Source organism: Austrofundulus limnaeus, unplaced genomic scaffold (genome assembly GCF_001266775.1).
Source record: "Austrofundulus limnaeus strain Quisiro unplaced genomic scaffold, Austrofundulus_limnaeus-1.0 Scaffold97, whole genome shotgun sequence".
In the NCBI taxonomy this organism is placed as follows: Eukaryota; Metazoa; Chordata; class Actinopteri; order Cyprinodontiformes; family Rivulidae; genus Austrofundulus; species Austrofundulus limnaeus.
Window position 1 is genome coordinate 1,782,236 of NW_013952499.1, and position 1,431 is coordinate 1,783,666.

The 1,431-nt window shown below is 38.9% G+C and overlaps 1 protein-coding gene across 2 annotated transcripts in view; it reads left to right on the top strand.

The window, feature by feature from the left end:
* sema4ab (sema domain, immunoglobulin domain (Ig), transmembrane domain (TM) and short cytoplasmic domain, (semaphorin) 4Ab) overlaps positions 1-1,431 on the top strand; it is a 33,838-nt gene that overhangs the window by 22,352 nt on the left and 10,055 nt on the right. For both annotated transcript variants that reach the window (XM_014013070.1, XM_014013071.1), the window contains exon 13: positions 409-572. In XM_014013070.1, the coding sequence (XP_013868524.1) occupies positions 409-572 (164 nt within the window). The remainder of the gene's footprint in view (positions 1-408; positions 573-1,431) is intronic.

The window sequence follows — 1,431 nt, forward strand, 5'->3', positions numbered from 1 at the left end:
TGGATGGATGGATGGATGGATGGATGGATGGATGGAAGGATGATGTATGTTTTGATGGATGGATGATGGAAGGATGGATGATGGAAGGATGATGGATGGATGATCTATTGATGGATGATGTATGGATGATGTATGGATGGATGGATGGATGGATGGATGGATGGATGGATGGATGGATGGATGGATGGATGGATGGAAGGATGATGTATGTTTTGATGGATGGATGGATGATGGATGATGGAAGGATGATGGATGGATGGATGGATGATGGAAGGATGATGGATTTATTTTACATTCTTTAAGAAAAAAAATCTCCCAATCAAGTTTCTGACTTTTCTTTCAGTAAACTCATTTTAGAGAAATGTAGAGGAGTGTAAATAACTCTGATCTCATGTTGTATCAATGCAGGGTATGGTGTATGTCGGCACAGCAGAGGGGGTGGTGAGGGTCCCAACGTTCAACTGCTCCTACTATTGGACCTGTGCTCAGTGTGTTCTGTCCAGAGACCCTTTCTGTGGCTGGGATCCTGTCAGCAGGGCCTGTGTGGAGGTCTCTGGAACCCAGAGCAGTCTGTGAGTACTAAACCATGATCATATTGAAAATGTCTCACACAAACAACACAGTACTCAAATAACATGATGTGTCTTCTAATCTAACTTGTTTTAACTTTTATTATATTGACATAAAACTTCAAACTTTGAACTAAGTGAGAGCCAGTAGAAGTGAGACAGAATCCATGTATGTGAAAGAGAGGGAGATAGGTGGATCTGTGATACAGTACCTGGGATCAACGACTCGAAGCAGCTTCCAACAGTAATTTGGGACTAACTTATGTAGAGTCTAGACTGATAAAATGCCCAGATTTTTGTGTAAAAACGATTTAAAATTGGAATAAACAAGCTTTTTTGTTTATAAAAATAGTTTGTGCAGATTTTAGCAAATTTTGACTACACTGATGTAGTGCTACTAAAGAGTTGTTTCCTACTATTTCAGATATAAATGTTGGATTTTTTTAAACTGCAGGAAGAATTTTGACTTGACCTCTATACTCAGGAGGTCAGTGTCTGACTGACACCATACAGCAATGGCGCTAATCCAAAAATTAGCTCCGCAATTTCTAAAGCGCTTATGAAAAAATTTAGGTCCACAACTTCAAAACCGCTTATGCCGTAGAAAAACTAGCGGAAACTAATTTTAAAGCACAAGTTCAATTTGACAATTACTAGCTGACAATTCATGTACAATATATGCACAACGTTGCCAACTAGTGGTGTATGAACTCTTTTACAACTTAATTTACAACTGCCCTTTGCTGGGGTTTTGATTTCCTGAAACAGACCTTTGGCTCATGGTGTAAAAATTAAAATGTTATTGAGGATTGCTAGTTCGGCTGATTCTTTAAAAAGTTGTTGAGGATTGCTAGTTCGGCTG